Source organism: Calliphora vicina, chromosome 2, assembly GCF_958450345.1.
Source record: "Calliphora vicina chromosome 2, idCalVici1.1, whole genome shotgun sequence".
Taxonomy (NCBI): domain Eukaryota; kingdom Metazoa; phylum Arthropoda; class Insecta; order Diptera; family Calliphoridae; genus Calliphora; species Calliphora vicina.
Window position 1 is genome coordinate 55,864,101 of NC_088781.1, and position 23,994 is coordinate 55,888,094.

General features: G+C 29.6%; 2 protein-coding genes and 1 long non-coding RNA gene across 3 annotated transcripts; 1 reads left to right on the forward strand and 2 right to left on the reverse strand.

Moving 5' to 3' along the window:
* Positions 1-404: 404 nt before the first annotated feature.
* On the forward strand, positions 405-2,335 carry LOC135951896 (uncharacterized). Its single transcript, XM_065501640.1, has 2 exons — positions 405-702; positions 821-2,335. The coding sequence occupies exons 1-2, from the start codon at positions 669-671 to the stop codon at positions 1,207-1,209; spliced, it is 423 nt and encodes a 140-aa protein (XP_065357712.1). The 5' UTR covers positions 405-668; the 3' UTR covers positions 1,210-2,335.
* A 5,470-nt stretch (positions 2,336-7,805) lies between these two features.
* On the reverse strand, positions 7,806-9,445 carry CaBP1 (Protein disulfide-isomerase A6 homolog CaBP1; the record flags this gene model as incomplete). Its single annotated transcript, XM_065502237.1, has 1 exon — positions 7,806-9,445. A coding segment is annotated over one exon (1,308 nt), but the record flags the coding sequence as incomplete, so codon positions are not given.
* Positions 9,446-9,537: 92 nt separating this feature from the next.
* Positions 9,538-9,920, reverse strand: LOC135952349 (uncharacterized). The gene is made up of 2 exons (XR_010576029.1): positions 9,765-9,920; positions 9,538-9,642 (listed from the first exon to the last, which is right to left on the reverse strand). It is a non-coding gene; the product is annotated as an uncharacterized LOC135952349 (long non-coding RNA).
* Between the last annotated feature and the right edge of the window lie 14,074 nt (positions 9,921-23,994).

A 23,994-nucleotide genomic window follows, 5' to 3' on the forward strand; every position in this document is an offset into this window, starting at 1 on the left:
GAATAAAGACAAAACAACTGGTGTAAACGACATATAAGATAGAAGGTATTGAATATAGTCCATCAATATATTACTGAAATACTAATAAATACAAATTTCTTAAGAATTTAACATATTTATTAAATTATTGGAAAAGTTTCCATTGTATTGTCAACAACTGTATATAGTTTGATGCATAAAACAAAAAGTATTTTTCGAGAAATCCCCTGGAGGAACTTAGATTTCATTTCTTCTTATTTATAAATCTTTATAACTTTATGTATAAAATATCATAATTTATTAAGTTATTATTTAAAAAGTTTGAAATTTAAATAACCCAGTTTATGCAACACTGTTGATTAATTTGTTCAAAATACAACACTGGCTGCTGATCTACGCCATGTTTATTTTGTTCATCTCTTTGTTCCTTTTATTATTACACAAATTCCTTTTTGTGCGACAATTTCGTAAATGCAACCAACATTGTTGCAAGTTCAACATAAAAGAAATACAAGTAGACGAAGATACACATACGAACAGGAGGAGGCGAAAGGAAAAAACAACATACAACAAAATCAAATATTTAAGAGAACTAAAAAAAGAAATCAAGTGCATTGTTAAGATTGTAATTAAAGCTGAGATTGTTTCTGGCATTTGGAACGAATCATTTTGTAATAGAAATAACAAAAATGTGGAAAAAATTAATGATAACATTATTAATAGGTGAGTTTTTTATTATATTTTTTACATTTACAAATTAAATATGTTTTAAAGGTAACATTCTGCTACGTGACTTTATATGTGTGTATTTAATTTATAATAATGTCTGTCTTTGTTGCAGTTACCTTGAGCATAAGTTTTTGTCAGGCGGGCAGTGTACGAGGCCGTTCAAGTGGTTACAGCTCAAAGCGTAATTACTATGGCTCACAACAGCAACCACAACAACCCACACAGGCACCCGCCATTACCCCCAAAGAATATTTAGACAAAAAGTCGGGCTTCTCAACCTTTGGCATTATAGCCATCATATTTGTGGTGATTGTTAGTTGTTTGGCCTTCTACTATGGCATTATGTGCTATCCATTCCTATGTCGAGATGAAAAGAAATATCGCTTTATGGATGTTTCATCCACCATCACAGCGGCCACCTCACGTTCCATACAATCAATAGAAAACTATCCGGATGATCAAAAACATGGACAAATTAATGATGTACATAGTTTTAAATAAGTTGCTTGAGCCAGAAGCCAGGGAAACGAGGGGGCAAGTTAAGCAGTATAAGTAAGCGTAAAATAAAAATGCTCAGAATAAGAAATTTATTTTAAAAGTAAGTTTAATCAGCAATTTCATCTATCTTTTTTTTATAAATAAGTAGTTTTAAGCTGATATTCCTTATATGCCTAGAAAACACTTTCCATAAACGAGAAGAAACATAAACCAAATTCTCAAACTGAAGAAAATACAACACAGTTTTAACTCAAGCACATTCTTCAATAAATGTGGCCATAATTGTTTGTAAAACTTATCAATGATTTCCCAATGTTAAAAGACTTAAAGCAAAAAACATGACAGAAACATAGATTTCCTTTCTAGTTTAGAAATCTCTATATGTAGTATGTACTGCCCTTATTTGTGTTTTTCCTGGTAAATGTAATTTTGTATTTAATCATCTTATTTTGCGTTGCATACCTCTATTACTCTAGAATACCTTTCCTTACTATAGGTACCTTCATAATATCACAATCAGTCTCAATCTCTCTAACTATGTTCTCTGTTAAATTTTCCCTTAAGCCATCATTTTGATTTCTTTGCCTTGTCTTTGTTGTTGTTGCTATAATATTTTTTTACTTTATTTTTATGTAAACGTGGTTTAAATCAGTGTGTTTCTTTCTTGTCTTGCTTAGTTTCAGTTTGGCCAATCATTTCTTGTTTGTACCGAAAAAGAAATACTTTATTTTTACTTCTTTGTCTTACTTTTATTACTTCATCTCGTTATCAGCAGGTATAAAAATACTATACACAACACACACAATCCATGTTAATGTTTTTAGTAAATTTTTATGTAAATTGTTTACCCCAGTGTGTTTGTCTTAATTCTTTGAAAATGATTCATGTTGTGTGATTTTCATCATTCCACTTTTTGGTTTATTTTGTTAGTTATGCAGTTAGACAGACAGACGTACAGGAAATTGCTGAAATGTTACAGATTTATAATTGTTTGAAAAAGAACTAAGATTTCTTAAGTCTGAATGGAAAATTTGAATTTAGGGTTTCTGTTACAACATTAACTGGCTAAAAAAAAAATCACAAATAGGCAGACTGATTTTTTGTATAAATTATTCATATTTTCATGTGAATGGTTTTTATGATAAAATGTAACAATTTTTAGAAAAGTTTCCTAGGTATTTATAATACTTCAAATGTGATAAATATTATTACAAAATTTCTAACCGGGAATTAAACAAAGTAGCATTTTCTCAAAAACTCGATTCCACTTCAAAGTGATTTTAAATTTCTTTTAAGATTTACAAACAATAAATTCCAAATCTCAATCCATGAAAAAAATCTCTACCAATTCCAATCAATCACTTTAATTCGAATATATGGTTAGTTCATTTGCTTGCTCGATTTTACTATTTTAACTAAGTTTGGAAATATTGAATACAAAAAGTAAACAAAATATTGGAAAATAGTAAAAATAACTAGCAAATGAACATCATGATAATTTACTCTATTTTTTTTCTCATTTTTTTTAATAATAAAGTAGGTTGTATTACAAATCTATTGTAGATGTACTTAAAACTAATTTTAGCTCTATATACTTCTTTTTAAAATTCATAAGCATTTTATATAAATTACATAGAAACAAAAAAAAAAAAAACGAATTAATGCATTTCTTTACAAGAATTTATTTTTTTTTTCAAAACAAGCGCAACAAAATCTACAAATATTATGAAAAATGTTCTAAGCTTAGTAATTAAGTTTATTTAGATATACATATTAAGCTAGCCTTTTATACACTAAACATTTTATATACAAAAATAATATATAAATTGTAATTTTTTATAGAATTTTTATCTACCAGATTTTTTATACATAATACAAATAAATTACATTTTTATACATACATACTTTTTTGGTAAAAATTAAAAAAAAAAATATAATAAAAATGTGTTTTAATTAAAATAAATATTGATTAATGTGTGATTAAACATATTTATATAGATATCGTCACCTAAAATGCAAAATAACTTAACATCACTTTTCATAAGTTTATAGGAGAAGTAAAAAACGATATAAAATGGAAACTACTTGAGATATTGAAACAAAATTTTCAAATCTGAATTATAATGACACTAGAAGTATATTTTACAAAAAAAAAAAACGATAAAGCACACTTTATGCTATGTGTCTTACGTTTTTTTGAATTGATGTTTTCTAAAACCAAAATAACGTATCATCAATATAAATTTGTATGAAAAAATAAAAATTTAAATAAAATTATGTTTTTTTTATTTTAAATAAAAGCAGATATTTTTATATTTTGTATGTTTTTTTTATTTTATTTACTTATTTAAACAAAAAAAGTTACTTCATTAAATTTTCATAATGTCTGCTAAAAATCAATTGCAACAAATTTATTAAAAAAATTATTAGGAAACTACCTAAAATAACGTAGAATGATATTTATTAATTAATTACTCAAAACGTATACGTTATTTTAGCTAAGAAAATCCTGCACTTCATGATATTTGATTTGAATTTTTATTATATTTAACATGGTTATTATTGATAGTAAAAGTTTAAAATTTTGTACACATACATATGTAATATGCTGTAGTGAATCGTAATCAATAATAAAATCAATTTCGAATTTTTTGATAATACATTGTTTTGCATTTTAGGTGACGATATGTATATGTCAGATTATATTAATGTAATTTGATTTAAAAAAAGAGTAAGAGAGCTATATACTCTTCATTAAATTATAATTTAAAATAAACATTTTAAAAATTTTTAGGTAAACATTTTTTTTAAATTTCTTTTTTATTTTTTTAACTTTTTAGAGAACAAAATTATATGACGAAAAAAAGTTTTCAGTGAAAACAAAATAATTGGGTTAGATAATATTTTTCCCGATTTTGACCCATTCCGACTTACTATGGCGTTATATGCAAAGGACTTTGAAATATCTATCATTTGATATCCATATTGTCTATATTAATGACATAAGCTAAGTGTAAACGGTTGTCAGATTTTACAACGTTGTCAGATCTGACAACCGTGTATCAGAGGCCTTAGTAATGTTTTGGAGTTCTACTTCAGTATCTTTTTTCCCTAAAATAAGAGAAATATATTTAACTGCCTCACGATCAACTTAAAAAAATAAAAATTTGTTGAAAAAATTAGTTTTTCTAAACTTATCCGACCGTCACACAGCCATTTCCCAATCGATTTTCTAAAAGTACAATTTTGAAATTTTTGAAGTTGAAACTTTAACGCTCATTTGTTGCCTGAATAACTTCAGGTTATAATGTTTCATCATCTCATTAATAGACCCACGCTTCATGAACCAAACTAGATCTCGTTTAGATTTTTGTTGCTGATAAATACAATGGATATTCTCAACGTTTTCCCCCAGTCACTCTACCTTCCTTTTAATGGCTGAGATCCCAGTCTGTATGAGACTTAATTGATCCGGTAATTTTAAACTCACCCTTACCTTAGTTTCATCTGTATAGATCTCGAATGTTTCATTTCGATTTTTTATAAAAAGTAATGGCAAACTTTTATGGAAAACATTTCTTCCATAGATAAATACACATAGATCGGAAACTCTCCTGTCAAAGACCTAACTCAGTTGTCAAAAACCTAAGTTGTAACAATTTACCTATGTGAAAACTAATGTGCTGTTTTTCAATAGTGAACGAGCGCTTTGAGTGGACGTTTTACATGTATTTTGTTTTTGTTACAATAACAAAACACATGTTAAATTTCCACTCAAAGTACTCGTTCGCTATAGAAAAACAGCACATAAAATACTCGTATGTGTGATTATTTGAAGTGATTCTTTTGTTAGTTTTTTTTTTGTTTCCGCTCTATTTTGAAAAAATAGAACAAATTTCTTTAAAAAACATGAGGTCCTCCTATTTTCCATTTTTAGCTGGAGAATCACAATATGTAAATATTGTTAAATTTATGAAAGTCAACATTTCACGCATTTTTTTCATATATAGATTTGGATTAATCGTTGTTTAAAATCGATGGCAGTATAAAAATCGGATTGTAAATTCGATCTGGAAAAACTCGTTTCTAAACCCTGAAAATCGATTTTCGACCATAATCGTAATCAATTTACCAGTCATAATTATCGAATATAAACTTTGTTAAAAACTCAAGTCAGAGGATAGACATAGAGCGGAAACTCTCCTGTCAAAGACCGAACTCAGTTGTCAGAAACCTAAGTGGTGAGAATGTATTAGTAGAAAAAACTATGTGAAAACAATAACAACACTCGTATGTGTGATTATTTTGAGTAATTTTTATGTTTGAATTTTTTTCTAGTTTCCGCTCTATGTTTCTCTATGACTCAAGTATCATAAAGAGTGAGTCAAAAAAAAAAACAAGTAAAAAAATAAAAATAAAGGACAAATTTTATAAAAAAATACACACCTGTTGAGTGATGGATGATGGAGCTTATGTACTGGCAGACTTTTCACAACTTCCGTGTCAACATTTTTATGTGGCTGATGGACGAGGTAATATTCAAGAACAATATCGGACAAAAAAAAAACAAACAATATTCCCCATGAAGTTTCTTTTGTGCAAGCCATTTGCAGTTGTGGCAAAAGAAGCCAATCATTTGTGACATCAGTCATGATAAACACAGAAATATATGTTACAGAGTGTCTACAAAAATGGGATTTACCTTTCTTAAAACAGCACATAGTGTCTTCATATTATATAGACCATTGAGTGGTATTCACACAATATTGTCAATTTTGTACCATGGGAGGCAAATCCAACCAAATGACCAGAGCTTCGGCATGTGGAAAGGTTGGGCACTTGTAAAAAATTATTAAAGAACACTTTTATATTGAACGGTTTAAGTTGTATAATACAAGTATAAGTTTTTTTGCTCACTCTTTTAATTCCGATCAATTTCGTTTTAGCTACTTCAGATTTCGTGTAACTTATTCAAAAAATATTTAATAATTCTGTATTTCTAATATTAATTTGACAGCGTTTTTTGTGTAAGTTTTTGGTACAGAAATTGATTAAACATTTTAGAAAAACAAATAATTACATTGAAATATCAATTCTACTTTGAAAACTGAAAGTGGTTTTATTCCGAAAGAAATTTTCGTTTTACTTTTTCTGAAGAAGCGAAATACGGAATGAATTCCACTTTCGATCGGAATTGAATTCTGTGACAGGACTGATGGTTTCAAAGGCATTTTACAATATCATATGAGTCCTTGATTTTATTTTGTAGTACTATACAATTATTTATATTTAAAATTCCATAATTTTAGGTTTTTTTAATAGAAACCCAATTTTTGGCCTAATCCGAAATTTAATATTCATTCGAAGTTTATAAATATGTAATTCAAAAAGAAAAATCTATAATCGCGATAAGTTTTAAATTCTCTACATGTTTATTTTCTTTTACCAATTTTTTGCCACATCAATAACACTGCTAGTTGAAAAAACTGTCAAGCGGGGCAACCGGTGGGTTAAACTAATTCGCATAGAGAATTATACATAGAGACGAGACACTCCGATTTGTCAAACAAAAATACAACAAATCATATGTTTGATACAATAACAAAATACATTGACTAGCATGTATTTTGTTGTTGCAAGAGTTAGGTTTTTGACAACAGACTTAGGTTTTTGACAATTACGTCTCGTCTCTATGTTACTCTATGCTAATTCGGATACGCTGAATTCACTGATGCACAACATATGTATATTTGCGTAATTCAAAAACAGTTTTGTTTATTGTATAAACTGAATAAAAACGAAATTGAGCAATAAAATTACCCATAACATGTTTTTAACTTCGCAGTCGTTTTAGAAATATACATTTTTTTTGGCAAAGAAAAAATTATTTTTTTCATGAAAATTGGAAAATGTAGCTACGCTGTTAATAACGTTATTACTACGAGTTATGGAACTTCGTTTTCTGTATGTGTAAAGAAATTAAGAGCGAATATGCATTTTCCAATTTTTAATGCCGTTTTAAAAACAAAAATTTCGAAATTTTTCTAAAAAATTATTTTCGAATTTCGGTTTTTTCAATTTATTCAAGAAACTAATCCGTTTTTGAGTTACGCAAATATATGTATGTTGAGCAACGTCCTCCATTTTCGAAATAACGGTATATCTCGAAAATTACCCGAATTAGTTTAAGCCACTGGGTGCCCTTCTTGACAGAAAAGAAAGTGTCAATTTCGAGCACAGTGTAATTATTAATTTTACGAATATTCGAAAGTAATTAATATTGCTTGTACAACATCATAGTTCCAATAATTGTTGTGATGTTGTTCTAAATTATTTTTGGTGCTTATCGATCATAAAATCTTATTTTGTAATTGAAAGAATTGTATGTTCATTTTTGTACAATGTACAACCATAAATAATTTTTTACTGATAAGCAATTGGCTTGTCTATTTTTAATTATAAAAAGCAAAACAAAAACTAATTAAAAGGGGCGTTTATCACTGCTCAAAATAAATCAAAACAATAATCATAAAAATACCAGTTTTAAATGATTATTGTGCTCTTGTTTCAATTTACTGATAAAAATTACTCTCAAAATCTTTTATTTTTTCTAAATTATTATTTATTTAACTTAAAATTGTTTTAAAAATAAAAAATATATCTTTAAAATAATTTTATAAAATAATCTTATAAAGTATACAAAGTAGAAAAAGAGGAAAGGTACAGCAGGATAATTAATCGTGTTGAAAATCAAAAAGTGTCTTACGAATAAATGTATTTAGTAGATTTTCAAATGCATTTTTGTTTAGTTTTTCCAAGAATATCAACATGATTATTTCAATGATGCAGTCTTAAATGATAGATTACAAATGTTTGTATGTTTGTGAAGAGGAAGTGTTGTTATTTTAAATTGTTTTTGGTGGCGGTTTATTTACAATTCATCTTTGACATCGTCATCCAAATCAATGTCAGATAGATCAATATCTTCTTCGGCCGGCAATTGACCGTCTTTACCATCCCAGGCGTCTACAGTGTTCATCTTTGGTTTCTTAGCGCCCTTAACGGGAGCAGTTTGTCCGCGGCCAAAGGAAATGTCACGTAAAAATTCATTAATACCATCTTGCGAGAAGGATCCCTTAAGTACAGAGAATTTCATTTTCTTGAAATTGACCACAGCCATGGCAGGATAACCAAAACCTCCAATTTCCAATGATTCTTCCAATTCTGATTGAGCGGTGGCTTCAGACCAACCCCAGCCCCATTGTTTCTGTTTGAATTTGTCACCCAGTGTACGTAGTGTGCTCAAGAATTTGTTACGGCACTTGGCATCACAGTCAAGAATATGAGGCAGCACAGAGATGATACACAGAGGTTTACCCTCGCAGGCTTTATCGAATGAGGATTCATCTATGATTTCCACCAACTCTGGTGGAGCCACATTGGCAGCGTGTTTGTCCAAGGCCCAGGTAACAATATCGGAAGAGGTGCGGCCACCATCGTATTCTTGAGCATCTGAGGAGCGTTTCTTACCAGCAGGGAAATATTTAATGGTGGGATAGCCTCTGACACCATATTCAGCGGCCTTGCTTTGGTGCACTGTAGCATCAAGAGCACCCAATTTGACTTTGCCTTTAAGTTGACCAGCAGCCTTGGACCATTCGGGAGCCAAGTTCTTACAGTGACCACACCAAGGAGCAAAGAATTCCACCAACCAATCATCTTCAGATTGTAGTACCAATTTATCGAAGTTATCATCTGTTAGTTCGATGACATCATCGCTTGAAGAACCACCGCTGCTGCCGCCGCTGCTACCACCGCCAAAAGCAGCTTGAACTTTTTTCTTAGCCTCAGCTAAAGCCGCCTCCGCAATTGCTTTGGCTGTACGTTGGCCATTGTAATCTGTGGGCGAACGTTTGTTGGCGCCAAAGATTTTAATGGTGGGGAAACCTCTTACACCAAATTGGCCACCCAAAGATTGGTGTTCATCGGCATTAACAGAACCTACTTTAACAATACCTTTTAAGGCCTTGGCAAGTTTTTTATATTCAGGCACTAAACTTTGGCAATGTCCACACCAAGGGGCATAAAACTCCACCACCCAAATGGCATCGTCTTGCGCCACTAGTCTATCAAAGTTGGTTGGTGTTAATTCAGTAACACCATCACTGGGGGAATAAAAAGCCCACGCCGTAGGCAGCAATACTGAGAGGAATACACACAAACCAGCTGTAAAAGAAGAAATTATAATTGCACTTCAAAAAACGTTGTTAATTACAATATATTTTGATTAATTACCTTTTATTATCATTTTGTTGTATTTTTGTAATCTGCACTATAGTTTTTATTTTTAACTAATCCAAAGTTTCCAGAACAAATGGAAGAAAAGAACATTAACTGCAAAAAGCCGGTGACGTTGACAATTTTTTGTTTACCCTTCTGTTGATGAAAGAACAATTAAGTTTTTGTTAATATTTTTCTTCAAAGCAGAGTTTAATAACTTTTTCTTATTTCCGCAAAGTGTTTTTATTTACTATTTTCTTAATTTTATAAAAAAATACCTTTTATATATTTTTTCCGCTGTTTATCTTACTTTATTACTTCAAAGACTGTCAAAAGTGTTTGGTTTCTCTTAAATTAACAGCTCTCTTCTAGACGTATCGTTTTCTGATTGGCCAGAATCACTGACGTTTATTTTATTTGCATTACTGTTGAATGATGCCAGATGTTTTTTGAAAACTGGAGTAAGTGGTAGTGTTGGTAAATCAAAAAACATGTTTTTCATAATGTGGCCAAATTGACGATTATATTTTTGCCGCTTTGTACGGAGTGTGTGTGGTTGCCACTGTATCACAATAAGCAGAGCGAAGAGGAAGAAAAAGGAGAAAAGAAGAAAACAATTAATTTGTTAGGTGCATTTTTATGATAGTCACCAGATGTTTTTTGAAAGCTATTTATTATATTGTTACGAAATTGTACTTGAATTCAAATATAACGATTTTAAGGGCTGATTTAAAAGTAGCATAATGCATTCAAATAACAGTGCTGTAATAGCAAACTGTAACATATCTGTGGGCATTATTAAATAAAAGCTTTCAGATGATTTGATCGTAAGTTGGCTACGCTGTATTCGAATTCGAATATTCAGTTAAAGAACATTGTAGAAAGTACACTACAGATGGCGTATGTATTAGTAAGATCTAGAACATGGCGTAATGATTATAAGGTGTATGCATTACGGCAACAAATACAACAATACAAAAACAAATAACTTTTATAGTGTCAAAAACAACTGACATAATGTATACAAACTACAGCAAAAAAACATTTTGACAAGATTAAACTTGTAAACAAACTCAAGCAAAAAAATAATCAGCTGTTTGATTAATGTCACCTTGTATATCATTAACCCATGATCTTTCGAATTTTGACAGTTAAAGAACAATCTGGAGTGCAGATCGAAGTGTTATAAATAGTGGCAGAGGTTGCAGTCGTTAGTCAGTTTATCAGAGACGCTTTTCGAATAAACATCAACTGAGTGCCTTAAAGTGTGCTGTGTTTTTATACCCTTCACCATGAGTGGCAAGGGTATATATAAGTTTGTCATTCCGTTTGTAATTTCCACATTTTTCATTTGCGACCCCATAAAGTATATATATTCTGGATCGTTATAGATAGCGGAATCGATATAGCCATGTCCTTCTGTGTGTTCAAATCAACTTTCCGAAGCCCCCAAATAACTTACATACACGATTCATACATCAATATCTCCGAAATTCTTCGGGCTCGGTCGCTATTTAAAATCGAGAAAATCGGTCCACAAATGGCTGAGATATAAGGAAAAAACTAGGACAACCTCGATTTTTGACTTATATCTGGATTACTAAGTCATTAATATAGACAATATGGATACCTAATGATAGATATTTCAAAGACCTTTGCAACGACGTATATAAGACCATAGTAAGTTGGACACACAATGGGTCAAAATCGGAATGAAATATTTTTTAACCCGAATTATTTTTTCATCAAAAAATTTTTTTTTGTCATAAATTCTTTTTCCAAAAAAAAATAATTAAAGAAATTTTTAAAAAAAAATTTGAAAAAACTTTTTTTAAAAACAATTTGAAAAAAAAAAATATTTTAAATCATTAAAAAAAAAAATTTAATTTTGTTTAAATAAAAATTTTGTTTAAATAAAAATATTTTTAAGTATAATTTGGTGGAGGGTATATAAGATTCGGCACAGCCGAATATAGTTCTCTTACTTGTTTCAAGTAAATTCGTGTACATTATAAATTGTGTCTGTATTTCTGCGAATTTACAAACGTGTATAAAAAACATTGAGTGACTACTAGGGTATTCAATTAATCGAGTTTCTGGTTTAATCGGTTAATCGAGCAAATAATTAATCGGGGTTAAGATTTAATCGGTTAATAATCGGTTAATTTTAAATTAATCGATTAACCGAATAATTTATATTTAAATTTTAAACTGAAAATATATCCACGAATTTTCTGTACTTAAATACAAAATAGACAAAACATAGCAATTCAACCAAAAAGTAATTAATTTTCTTTAGTTTTAATAAAACTCGACTTGGAAAAAACTCTCTCGCTGTTTGTAGATTTTAGTGAAATCGAAAGTTAGGCATGGTAAAGAATATCCAATATCTCAGTTATTTTTTTAGTTTTTTTCTAAGCATATAAAATCTCCATTATACCATTGAAGTTCTTTTTGGATTTTTTAAAAATACTTTTACTAATTTCGATAATTTCTGATAAAAACTTATTTCCGTAGTGTCTCCAGTTTCGTCTATTATCATGTTCTCAACCGACAAATACATGTGAATTAAATATGTCAGTTTTTATACTCATTAAGGTATTTATAGACGGCAATACTGAGTATTAACACTTTTCAAATTGAAACTATTATTGAAATCGTTCGGAATGTCAAGAAATCGTTTCGAAAAAACATTTCTTGTTTATACGATAGTATTACAAATATTTAGAATTTGAAAATCCGAATACATCATAGTAAGCAAATTCCATTTGAAAAAAATCATAAAGTAAAACAAATTTTATCAACAAAACAGTATCAACTCAAAATACAACCAAATTTAAATAAAACAATTTGATTATTTTTAACTTGAATAAAGGCTCAAATCAAAATAATACCTTTTTTTATAAAAATATACGATATTTCTATTTCAACTTTTGTATTAACTCAAAATAATACCTTTTTGTTGATATAAAAGTAGTCACTAGATTATCACCAAAATCGTCTAAAATGTGGTTTTCGAGATGAAAGAGTAATCGGAATACGTCGAAACTTTTACAGTAGATAGATATTAATGTTGTTATGTAATTGATTTCTTGCAAAAAGTGAAATTTTAAAAAGTTAATACCCTCTTGTTGATCAATTGCGATATCCGATACATATGAAAATAAAAACTTTTTTAAACAAATTTTAAATACCGACAGTAAATCAAAAAAATCATTTGTATTTTTTGAAAATCTAATCAAATTTTGTTTTGACGATAAAACTGTAGTATGATACTTGAGTTTTTGACAAATATTAATACTCAGTATTGCCGTCTATAAATACCTTAAACATGATTCTTGGATGTTCGAACAAATATGTAATTTTACTTTGACATTTGAATTAAAATGGAAAAATAAATACAAAAAAGTGCAAAAATAATAAATTTCGGTTAATCGGTTAATCGACACAAATTAATCGGTTTATTTGTTATTTGAAAATCGCCAATTTTGAATTATTCGAACAGTTAACCGACAAAAATTAATCGGTTAACCGATTAACGGTTAACCGATTGAATACCCTAGTGACTACTTAATTCTGTTGTTGTTGTACATTTGAATAAATAAAGAGTTGTTACCATTTTCAAACTACTAAACGGCTTTTATTTGCAATCAAAAGTATCCGGTTTATTTAAAGGAAATAAACTGACGTTTTGAAAAGGTTAAAACGTAACAATATAATAATAATACTGGCAGACAGATGACAGACAGCCTAAATCAAAAAACAATAAAGAAAATTTAAAATAAAAACTTTTAATTTTCGTCTTACCAAATTAATCGTGGACCTTGAAAAATCGCTGAATTAGCAGCACTTTTAAATTAATACATAGTTGTATTTATTTGTATTTCTAGTTAGTTTAGTAGAGTAGTTCTAAAAAATAGTAGTTTTTTATATTGATCGAAAATTTCCCAAATTCTTGTTTTTTTAAAGTTTGCAAAATACCACGAACCAAGATGTATTAACAAGGTGGCAGCGTAACTACAACAATACAAGAACAATATTCATTTTTGTTTGTGCAAAACCGTGTAAAGTGTCAAAAAAAATTCACAAAAACGCACTTTTATAAATGAAAGTTTTTTTTAACACTTTTAAATATTTTATACACATAAAGCGGTGACAAATATACTCACTTTTTTAAATATAGAATAATCTTTTTAACTTATAACAAATTTAAAAATTTTTGTAAACAAGCTTTTGACATTTTACAAGGCAAAACACGAGTAGAGCAAAAAATAGTCAGCTGGCGTTACGCTGCCACCTGGTTAAATATGCCTTGCCACCAGTGCTGTCAACTTTTTTTGGAGAAATCGTCAATTTACAAAAAAAAAATCGTCAAGACAAAAATACGTTAAAAATACCAAAAACATTTTTTTATTAACTTTTTAAATATTTTTTTTTATTTACATGCAAATAAAGTTATTATTTAATAAAAAAAAAAAAAATAATTTAATTTTGGTATTATGTGACTTTACCCTGTTAGATTTCTGTGTGACATTTTTTTAATAAGTCATTTTTAATTGCTATATTAAAACACTGAGAATTATTTAACTTAAGATAATCTTTTGAAAACAATATTCCTTGTAATATTGAAGAATCCAAAGCATTTCTGATTTTTGTTTTATTTAAATTTACAGTATTAAAAATTCTTTCAACGTTGTCCGACGAATGTGGTAGTGCCATTAAACTCGAAACAAATTGTGTTAAAATTGGGAAGGCCTTTGCATTATTGACTCTCTTTAAATTAGAAACATTTTTCCAATGTTTCGAGTTCGGTGAATTTCATATTACGTAATTCTAAAACTTCATTATCAAGTTCTTGATATTCTTTTTCATTTAATAAATTAGGAATAAGTTTGGCCAATTGTAAAATTGAATATTTTTTTTTGTTCAATGGAGTTAATCCTTCTAAAAGTTTATCGCCAAAATCAAAATGTTTTAAAATTTGTGAAACCAATTCAATATAAAATTGGACGCTGTCTGCCTTTCAATTTGTACATTGCAAAAGGGGACTTACAAAATTTGAATTTTAGGAAAAAAGGTTACCATATGTTTTGCTTTTAAAAAATCGTCATTTTTGTTCGCGGGAAAAATTAAAAATCGTCAATCGTCATTTTAATAAATTTGACTTAAAAAATCGTCAAAATGACGATAAATCGTCAAACGAACCCGGTTTTCTATGAAAAGAAGTAGAAAGAGTGGAGAGAGCACAGCGCAGCCAGCACAGAGCAGTAGAATGAGTGGGAGGGTGATGACGGGGACGCAAAGAGAGAAAGAAGAAAGCAGAGAGAAAAAACACAACAAAAAAGAATCCAAAAAAAAAAAACACTCACCACATATATGGACATTTCTCGTTGTGGTGAAAAACCGTGGTGAATATAAAAGTCGTGGTGAATATAATTTAAGAATTTCACCGTTATGTGAAATTTTTCAAGTTCATTGCAACAAATTTGTCATCCTGAAAGTAGGCAACAGTTACAGTTTTTACAAGTGGTTGAAAGAGGACAGACAGACAGTGGTGAGAAGAGGAGAGAGATAGAGACAAAGAAGAAAGGACACATACAACAAACAAAAAAACACAGACATGCGGAAGAAAAAAAGTTTTTTTTCTCGGTTGGTGAATAAATATAATTCGTGGTGTATACAAAAATACCGTTATGACACATTTTTGTCGTCGTAAAAAGTACATATGCAGTTTTTATTTATTCGTAGGTGGTTGTTGAATTAGGTAGATACCGATAGGTTTATGCTGATAACACAGATTCGGTTTTAGTACCTTACTGTATTACCGGTAATACTGTTTATTAATAACAAACTGTGTTTGTTTAAATTTTAATTGTACGAAATGAATTAACTTATTTATATACAAGTTAACAAATAAACAATATAACAAACATCGATAAAAGTGTTCCATATTTATTTATTACTAAATTAAAATTATTATTTTATACTGAAACTAGCTGACCCGGCAAACGTATGTACATAGTTCTGCCATATTTCTAGTTCCATTATTTCTAGTGAATATTTTGTTTGTTAAATAAAAAATAATGAATTTATTCTAAGTGAATTTGATGCGAAATTAAAGAAATACAAATAAAATATTTACTCTAAAAATATTTAAAAAAAAGGGTGGATGGGGACATCCTAATGACCTAGCGGTATGAAATATACTTTACGACCTATTCTCGTTCGCACCTACCAAAAATATATAAAAAATTTCATAAAAATATTGATATTTGTATATTGCTCACACAAAACACTGAAATGTCGGCTAAAAATGGGTAGGTGAGAGTCGGTTGATGAAAATTTGGGGTTATAGTTATTTTTTAATGCCAAATAAAAAAAATGCAAACAATTTTAAAAACAAATATACATACAAAATTTCATAAAAATCGGTTTAGCCGTTTCAGAAGAGTTCAAGCACAAACATTGTGACAAGAGATTTTTATATATTAGAAGAAGATTATGGAAAATATAAATTTTCCCCATTATCATAATAAGTTTTTATAAAACAAAAAGTCTTTAATTACACTGTGCTAGTTGAAAAAACTGTCAAGCGGGGCACCCGGTGGGTTAAACTAATTCGGGTACGCTGAATTCAGTGGTGCCAATCATTTTTAGGTTAGCTTAGCTTGTATTTTCGAGATATACAACATATGTATATTCGCGTAACTTAAAAACGGTTTAGGTTATTGAACAAACTGAAAAAACCTAAATTCCGCAACGAAATTACTTTCAAATAAAGCTTAACATGTTTATAATCTTCGGACAACTACTATATTCGAATTCTATAGTTTTCGTAGTTAATATTAGCAGCATAACAGTTAGTGTTGCCATACTTATAAACAATGCTAAACAACATCATGCTATCAACATTGTTAATAAGTATAAGCTTTTACTGATGGAAATGTTTATAAATACGGTGAATGTAGCTGGCAGTTGCTACAGACCGTTAAATTCAAATCGCTAATGCAAATTCGTAAAAATATCAAAACATTCTACCAATCATCATAATCGGAGCAATGTCCCAATAACAAACACTGAATATGTTTATAACAATGTAATTTCTATAATTTTCATCATATGAATCCTCCGGTAGTCGCAATCATTTTCAATCGAGGCTAGTCGCAATGTATCATATTTATAGCAATATCGAAAACATAAAAACAATATTAAATACAAAGGCCCATAATCATAGTCAAAAATAAAGTACATTTTAAGAGAATTAAACTCGACTTTACTTAAGAATGGACTTTAGGTCTATCATAGACAAGTTAAAGTATACTTCTGACGCTGAAGTCGATTCTAAATATAAAACTAGCTAAAGTTGTTTTTAACTCGTTTAACAACAGCATCAGCTGTTCTTCGCCGAGTAAAAAAGTTCGTCACAAAGTAAAAAATGTTACAAGATATTGGTAGAGATTTTGCAATTATTGAACAGTTATCAATAAAATAAAATATCGTAATTATGATATTAATCTTATCTTTTCCATTTTTCCACAACAAACAACTTTCTTTCTTTAGATGTTTACGTTTTTTTGATTTTTTTTTTCATTTTGTATGTCAGCTGTTCAGCGTTGCCACTTGTCTGTTTTTTGTTGTATATTGTATGAAAACATATTCTACATTTGCGGTGGCACCCAGTTAAAGTCGGTTCAATTTAAAACATACTCTAATTTTGACTATGGTTGCAAATTAATAAAAAAGCAGGTTTTTATTTTAAAGTTGTTTTTAAAAAGAACCGACTTTAGTGTTTGACTATGATTATGGGCCAAAGTATTTAAAAAAGTAATAAAAATTAAATTACATTAAAAATATATTTTTATCAAAAAATAGCTTAAAATTTAGGGTGTTAAAAAAATATTACAATAAAAAATGTTTTGCCTGTATCAACTATGTAGATCAGTTGCGGTTAATAGAGGGTTAAGGTGGCGGGTATTTAAGATTTGGCATAGCCGAATATAGTACTCTAACTTGTTTATACTCTATTTCTTCACTTAAGGTTAATATGAAAGCTGTTTGCTTATACAGCTTCGAATTCGAATATTCAGTTAAAGAACATTGTAGAAAGTACACCACAGATGGCGTATGTATTAGAAAGCTCTAGACAGTTAAAGAGTAATCTAGAGTGCAGATGGCAGTGTTATAAATAGTGCCAGAGTTTGCAGTCGTTAGTCAGTTTATCAGAGACGCTATTCGAATAAACATCAACTGAGTGTGCTGTTTTTTTCAAGCGAATTCGTGTACATTATAAAGTTTGTCTGTATTTCTGCGAATTTATAAACGTGTATAAAAGACATTGAGTGACTATTTAATTCTGTTGTTGTACATTTTAAATAAATAAAGAGTTGTTACAATTTTCAAACTACTAAACGGCTTTTATTTGCAATCAAAAGTATGCGGTTTATTTAAAGAAAATACACAAACGTTTTGAAAAGGTTAAAACGTAACAATATTTAATGATGTTTTTTAAGTTTCAGATATTGTTGATTCATCTTAAAATATTGGCCAATATACGGCTATTATGCAAATAGTTATAAATTAATTCATTAGATAATGCAATTATAATGCAATTTATTGTAAAATATTATGAAATTTATGAAAAAAAACTAAAATTTCCGTCATGAACAATTTTATAATATTTATGAACATGTTCTTATTCTGAATGAAAAAGTTTGGCAAAAAAAGTCATGTTCGATTAAAAATATTTATTACAAAATTCATTCCAATTATGAATTTCTTTTTTCTGTGTTTAACAATTGTTACATATATTTGTTCATATATTTATTTCAATAACATTTTATCAATCCTCATAATAGGAGCTAACTTCCGATAACAAACATTTAATATGAATATTAAATTGTATATACCATTGGAGGGTATTTAAGATTCGGCACGGCCGAATATAGTACATACTCTTACTTGTTGTAGATATAGTTATTCGAATTAAATACATTTCTTAATGGCTAAAATGGACCTGTAAGTATAAAGATTCAGCACAGCTGATTCCAGCATTTTGACTAGTTGTTTATCCTTTCAAAAAATGTCTCATGTTGTGTATTATATCATGTTAAGCCACTCTATATATATATATGTATATATTCCCATTTTTAGTTTTCGTGTGTTCACATTATTTTGAACTTGTTCATACGCATATTCATATCAATATCATAATAAATCTTTTCTTTGCTCTATGTCTTTAACTAAATTGACCACATAAATTATATGTTGGTTCTTCTCACCCCTTAATAATAAAAACTAAATTAACTAAATTCTTTTTTTCTGGCATTTTTTTTGGGGGAAAATCAAATCTGTTAGAATATTTGGGGTACAACACGCAGTCTAAGGATTCATGCAACACTTATGACCACACAATATGTATGAAATCTGTGCGAGTAGTATATCACACCACTAGTATGGCTGTAATGAATTGTTGCGTAGTGTTAACATCAGGGGTGACCAGATAATTGAGATTCTTTTGGGAAGCGTAAATTGGATTTGTGTTAATTTTACAAAATTTCTAAAGTTTGACAATATTAATTGTTTAATAATGTTCCCGCTTTAAATTATGACTTTTTAGCAGATAGGAAACAATGTAAGAAATGTTGACTATTGCAAAGGAGAAGAATTAAAGACATATAAATTATTTATTTGGACTATTGCACAGGAGAAAAGTTAAAGACTTAGACATTCACCCTTAACGTGGTTGGCGTAAATGTCTTACGCCTACGACAGTTTCGTAATAGATTAAAGAAACAGTTTGCATTTTATCTTTAATCTAGTACGAAACTGTCGTCGGCGTAAGACGTTTACGCCAACCACGATAAGGGTGATTATTTATTTGGTACTTGAAATTTTTTTTATTATATTGAGAAACTGCAGATATAATCTACAACTATTTCATCTGAGAGTGCTTGAAATGATCATGATTAAACAGTTATGAATGCAGTCATATGCGGAAAGTTTTGCTTTACTTCTTTAATTTGAAAAAAAAAGTTCCGCTGAAGCACACCGATTGGTCACCAAAGCTTATGGTTTATGTGTTCCATCGGTTTCCACGTGGGAGAGATGGATTGTGCGGTTCAGAAGTGGTGATTTTGACACGGAAGACAAAGATCTCCCAGACCAGTAAATAAAAGAACATCATGTTTGCACCGAATAATTACGATGAAAAATGGATTCATTACAGTAACCCGAAGCGTAGGTGATCGTATGTGAAGCCCGGTCACTCAAACACATTTGTTGGGAGTAAAAGGGTCCTATCTATGATGAGCTGCTAAAATCTGACCAGACCCATCACAGGGAACCTGGAACAGAGTATGCTCAAAATATGAGCAATTCTTTTAGCTCGGAATCTATATGTTGCTAGAAAAATGGGAAAAGGTAATAGCTAACAATGGCGAATACTTTGAATAAATTTATATTGTCCAAATGTTTCAAAATAAAAAAAAGCTAAAAATTTGAAAATATGCCGCATTTTTAAGTCATACACCAAATAATTCATTTTCCATGTTCTCTATATGCCGACCATTAATCCTAATCCATTCCAGCCCTCGACTCAGAATCACATTCGGTTATGTTTGGGCGTTACAAACATCTGCACTAACCCAATATACCCTCTCCACTATGGTACTGTATTGTGTATAAATACTTTTTAAAGTAAGAGGGCGAATAAGAAATTTGCGAAAAAGAAACAAATGTTCGTACAAAAATTTTTGGTTAAAAATAAGTGATATAATTGAGCTGAATTCACCCATTAGTTTCTGAAACATTTTTTGTTCGGAACATTTTTTTATATGTAGTTTGACGTTCTATTTTTGAGAGAGACTTCAAACCATAGGGTAACATAGAGACGAGACGTAATTGTCAAAAACCTAAGTCTGTTGTCAAAAACCTATCTCTCGCAACAACAAAATACATGCTAGTCAATGTATTTTGTTGTTGTATCAGACATATGATTTGTTGTATTTTTGTTTGACAATTCGGAGTGTCTCGTCTCTATTTTAATTCTCTATTCTTCAAACTACATATAAAAATAAATTGTTCCGAACAAAAAATGTTTCAGAAACTCATGGGTGAATTCAGCTTAAATCACAGCCATTTGTGAACGGATTTACTCGATTTTAAATAGAAACCCAGGTTGGACTAGAGCGGATATATTGATGTATCATGTATGAAAGTTATTTTGGTGCTTCTGAAAGTTGATTTCAATTATATGTACCCTTGTCACTCATGGTGAAGGGTATAATAAACTTATAACTTTGCTATAAATTGCATAACTTTATAAATGACAGAAGTGAGAAGGCATTTTTTCGAGCTACAAATTGGTTTAACCGCAATAAATCTGTTTTCTGTTTATGTGATATTTTTTCATCAGGTCACCTTATTACAAAATTCAATTACTAGAATAGAACAGTTGTAATTTCTATTGTTTACATTATTCTACCTATATAATGTCTAATGACAGTTAATATTTATGTCTGCAAGTGTTAATGAAATGTCAGTGAGTTATTAAAACTATTACAGATTTTTTTCTTTGGGATTATGTTTCATTTAATACATACTTTTGCATTATTTTATAACCTTAAAAAAAATAAAATTTAGTTTCAACATAATTTTGTTCTTCTTTTTTTCTAGTTCGTTGTCCTCAAACTTAAAGATTTATGTGAGTTTTTTTTACAAAAAAACACATTATATTGTTTAAAAGGCTGTTGAGTTTAAGATAAAGGACTAAAATGTAGCAATACCCACAAAGTCAGACTGAGAGATGGAGACAGAGAGCAACCATAAAAATTACCACAGGCAATTGACCACAGAAATTAATGGGAATTAAGAAAAACATAAATAAACAATATAATAGACGGGTAATCTGTTTTACTTTATATATTTTTTTGTAACTTTGTAACCGAAAATTTCTTTCTTTTTAATTGTCCACTTCAACAAGTAGTTGAGTATTTTACGAAAGAGTTCAAGATAAGTCAACGTTGTTTTTCTTCAATTTATTAATGTTTACACGGATTCCAAATGTAAATTGAAAAACACAGGGTTTTTCCTACAAACTCTCTTAATTTGGAATCTGAAAGAAATTCTAGTATTTTCAAAATTCAAATACTTTTATATTTTGCGAAAATCTTAGTATAAGAGATTTCACAAATAAAAAAATTGGGGTTTAAACTTCAAATCAAAAACATACCTGCTTCCTACAAACAAAAAATAAAGCTAATGGACACATTTCTTTCTCAACAGCCAAAGAAATAAAAAACAAGCTACTTAAGAAGTACTTTTTCCTATGTATATGTCATTGATAGATTTTAATGCGATTGAATGTTGAATAATATTTGTCATTGTAAAAAAATTCAATACAATTTTTCGAACCAAAGGGGTGTTTGTCATTTGATGGTTGAATGAGTGGGTGCAAGTGTCAAAATATCGTATGTAAACAAAGGAGGCAAACAGAAGAAGAAAATAAATATTGACTCGGCATATCAACAACGTTTTCTGCAAAATAAACAAATAGCAACAACAAAAACAATCCATTTAAATATTTTACGAACGAACCCCTTTTTCATTTCAATATTTTCGCTTTCTTTTGCACAAATAAATGGGTATCAATAAAAAAATATGCGTATAGTATGTGTTGCAACTCCTTTGGGCATTATCTCAACAACAGCATCATCGCCATCATCAGCTTTGGTATTATCATTATTGCCAAACATTTGACATAAAAGGATTATGTGTTTGTTATCTTCACGTACATACAAATCTACGTATGCTCAATTCACTTTTGACATATTGAACGGTGGGTGAGAAACGGTAACATACTGTCTCAAAATAATGGCTATATATACTGACCTAGCACTAAGCCTAATATTGTACTTTATTAAAAACTAGCTGAACCCGGTCCGCGTTGCTGGCTTTTCTGAAGATTCCGTGAAAATTTTATCAAAATCGGTCCAGGCATTTTTGAGTCCATACGGAACATACATACACACATCCATTTTTATGAAATGTATGGCATTAGCGGTATAATGTAAAAATTGGATTTTTACACGCCCCTCCGCCCACAGACCGAATATTAAAAATCTGACTATACAGTGTTACCCGCTGGGCTATTTTGAAGATTCCCTGAAAATTTCATCAAAATCGGTCCAACGATTTTTTATATATTAAATGGCATTAGCGGTATAATGCAAACAGACCGAAAATCAAAAATCTGACTTTAGAGTGTTACCCGCTAGGCTATTCTGAAGATTCCCTGAAAATTTCATTCAAATCGGTCAAGCCGTTTTTGAGTTCATTCGGAACATACATCCATTTTCATATATATATGTAGATGAAAAATGTTTGTATGAGAAAATTCGAAAATCTTCTTTACGAAAGCACCGAATGGACCTAATGTAGTATTTTAGATGTGTAAAACCATATTCAGAAAATTTCCTTTCCAATAATACCAGTTTGGAGCTAATCGGTTGTATGGTCTCAGAGTCTATAACGGACATAGGTAGAAACATTTTTTGTATTTTATATATATAGATTTATGCTTATTTAAGTGATTTTCGAAAGTGATGTTTATATGGGGGCTATGATCAAATATGGGCCGATCAACAAGAAATTTAGTCTTGTGATTTCTTTTAGCACGAAACTTATTTTTGCTGAATTTTGTATGGATACTGCTATTCTGTAGGCATTTATAGACCATAAAACCATATTTTGGGAAGAAATTTGTATGGGGGATAGGAGAAATCATGGACCGAAACTTATAATTTTCACAAGAGTTACTCCTTTTATCATAAAAGTAACGAGTTCAAAATTTTATGGTATTACCTGCAATATATTTACACAAATGACCAAAAATATGTGAAAATTATCAATTTTTTTTGAGGTTGTCCCAAATTTTGATTCATAACTTTGGTTCTACTGTAACGATTTCGCTGATTTTCAATACCAACTTTGCAAGTCTACCTATTTTGTTTGTCTATTTTGGATGTGAGCGTGTTTTACACAGACGGTCATACGGACAGACAGACGGACATGTCTCAATCGACTTAGAATTTCATAAGGATCAATAATATATATACTTTGTTGGGTCTTAGATGATTATTTATCAATGTTACACACGGAATGACAAACTTATATATACCTTCATTCACCACTTAAGGTGGTGGAGGGTAGAAAAGACCTATGGCTGAGGCTAATACTGGTCTAGGCCTGAGGCCAATATTATACTATATACAGACCTACGACTGATGTTAATATTGGACTATATAAAGTAGAGTTTCGTGTTCGGTTTTAACCGAAACCGACAATTATTCTTCGGTTTTTACTTTTAATCTATTTTCAGTAGAAAAATTCAAAATTTAGAAATAAAAAACAAACATTTTCGTTTAAAGATTTATCCAATTTGCAAGGAAACCTGTTAATAAAGAATGACACAATCTCATTTAAAAAAATTGATCATTCGAGTATTTCCTG